We start from the raw sequence: 1,096 nt of genomic DNA on the forward strand, positions 1-1,096 counted from the left end.
TGATCTGCATGTAAGAGACAAGCATTAAGCAAAGGGGTACGACTAAGACAAACACAGAGGACGCAAACAGGACCACTTGGTTGATCCAGGTGTCAGCACAGGCCAGCTTGAGGACAGACAGAATTTCACAGAAAAGGTGGTTTACGTTTTGGGGTCCACAGAAGGGCACACTTAGAAGGAGAATTACATTTACCAGGGCCAGGATGAATCCACATGCCCAGGAAGTGACAGAGAGTACTGTGCACACTCTCCAGCTCATAATGACAGTGTACTGGAGAGGGTGGCAGATGGCCACAAACCTGTCATAGGACATCACCACCAACATCATGCACTCAGTAGCAGCAAAACCCAAATACAAGAATGTCTGCATTATGCATGGAACAAACAAGATGGTTCTTTTCTGGTTCACAAGATTTGCCAACATTTTGGGGACATTATTGGAAGTGTAGGAAATGTCAATGATGGCCAGATGTGAGAGAAACAAGTACATGGGAGTATGCAGTCTAAGGTCCAGACTGATCAGTCCCAAGATCATGCCATTTGCCAGGAGGCTGGAGATGTAGAACAGGGAGAAGATCCAGAAGAGGAGCACCTCCATGTCTGCACCGAGCTTGAATCCCACCAGGATGAACTCTGTGACCCATGACTGGTTGCCTCTTATTCCTTAAAGACAGTCTGTCAAGGCCTGGAGTGTGATAGAAAGGTCAGAACTGTAAAACAAATGAAAATTAGTTATTTATCTCAGAATGAGTTCTGAGAAATTTTGTATGCTTTTTCCTATTTAACAACTTCTCCAGCTTCCCAAGATTTGTAACTTTTCTCTTTTGAACACTTTATTATAAAATAAACTTTAACTTACAGTAATGTGTCAAGGATTAGGCAAAGTACTTTCATATACTTCGGTGCAGATCCAGCACATGCTCACATTTACTTCATTCTTGTCTTATTCTGTTTCTCACTATATAAAAGAAGCATTTGGGATTAAAGTGTAGACAAGATGCCCATTTCACCCCAAATTCCTCATTTTCTCACCATGAAAAAAGACATTCTCTAACTCAATGACAGTATAATTAACCAACTCAGAAAATTTAATATT

The 1,096-nt window shown here is 41.3% G+C and overlaps 1 protein-coding gene across 1 annotated transcript; it reads right to left on the bottom strand.

Moving 5' to 3' along the window:
- Nucleotides 1–4: 4 nt before the first annotated feature.
- On the bottom strand, nucleotides 5–663 carry LOC103584676 (olfactory receptor 2A2-like; the record flags this gene model as incomplete). The annotated part of the gene is made up of 1 exon (XM_008565587.1): nucleotides 5–663. A coding segment is annotated over one exon (659 nt), but the record flags the coding sequence as incomplete, so codon positions are not given.
- Between the last annotated feature and the right edge of the window lie 433 nt (nucleotides 664–1,096).

This window comes from Galeopterus variegatus, unplaced genomic scaffold (assembly GCF_000696425.1).
Source record: "Galeopterus variegatus unplaced genomic scaffold, G_variegatus-3.0.2 Scaffold78583, whole genome shotgun sequence".
Classification (NCBI taxonomy): domain Eukaryota; kingdom Metazoa; phylum Chordata; class Mammalia; order Dermoptera; family Cynocephalidae; genus Galeopterus; species Galeopterus variegatus.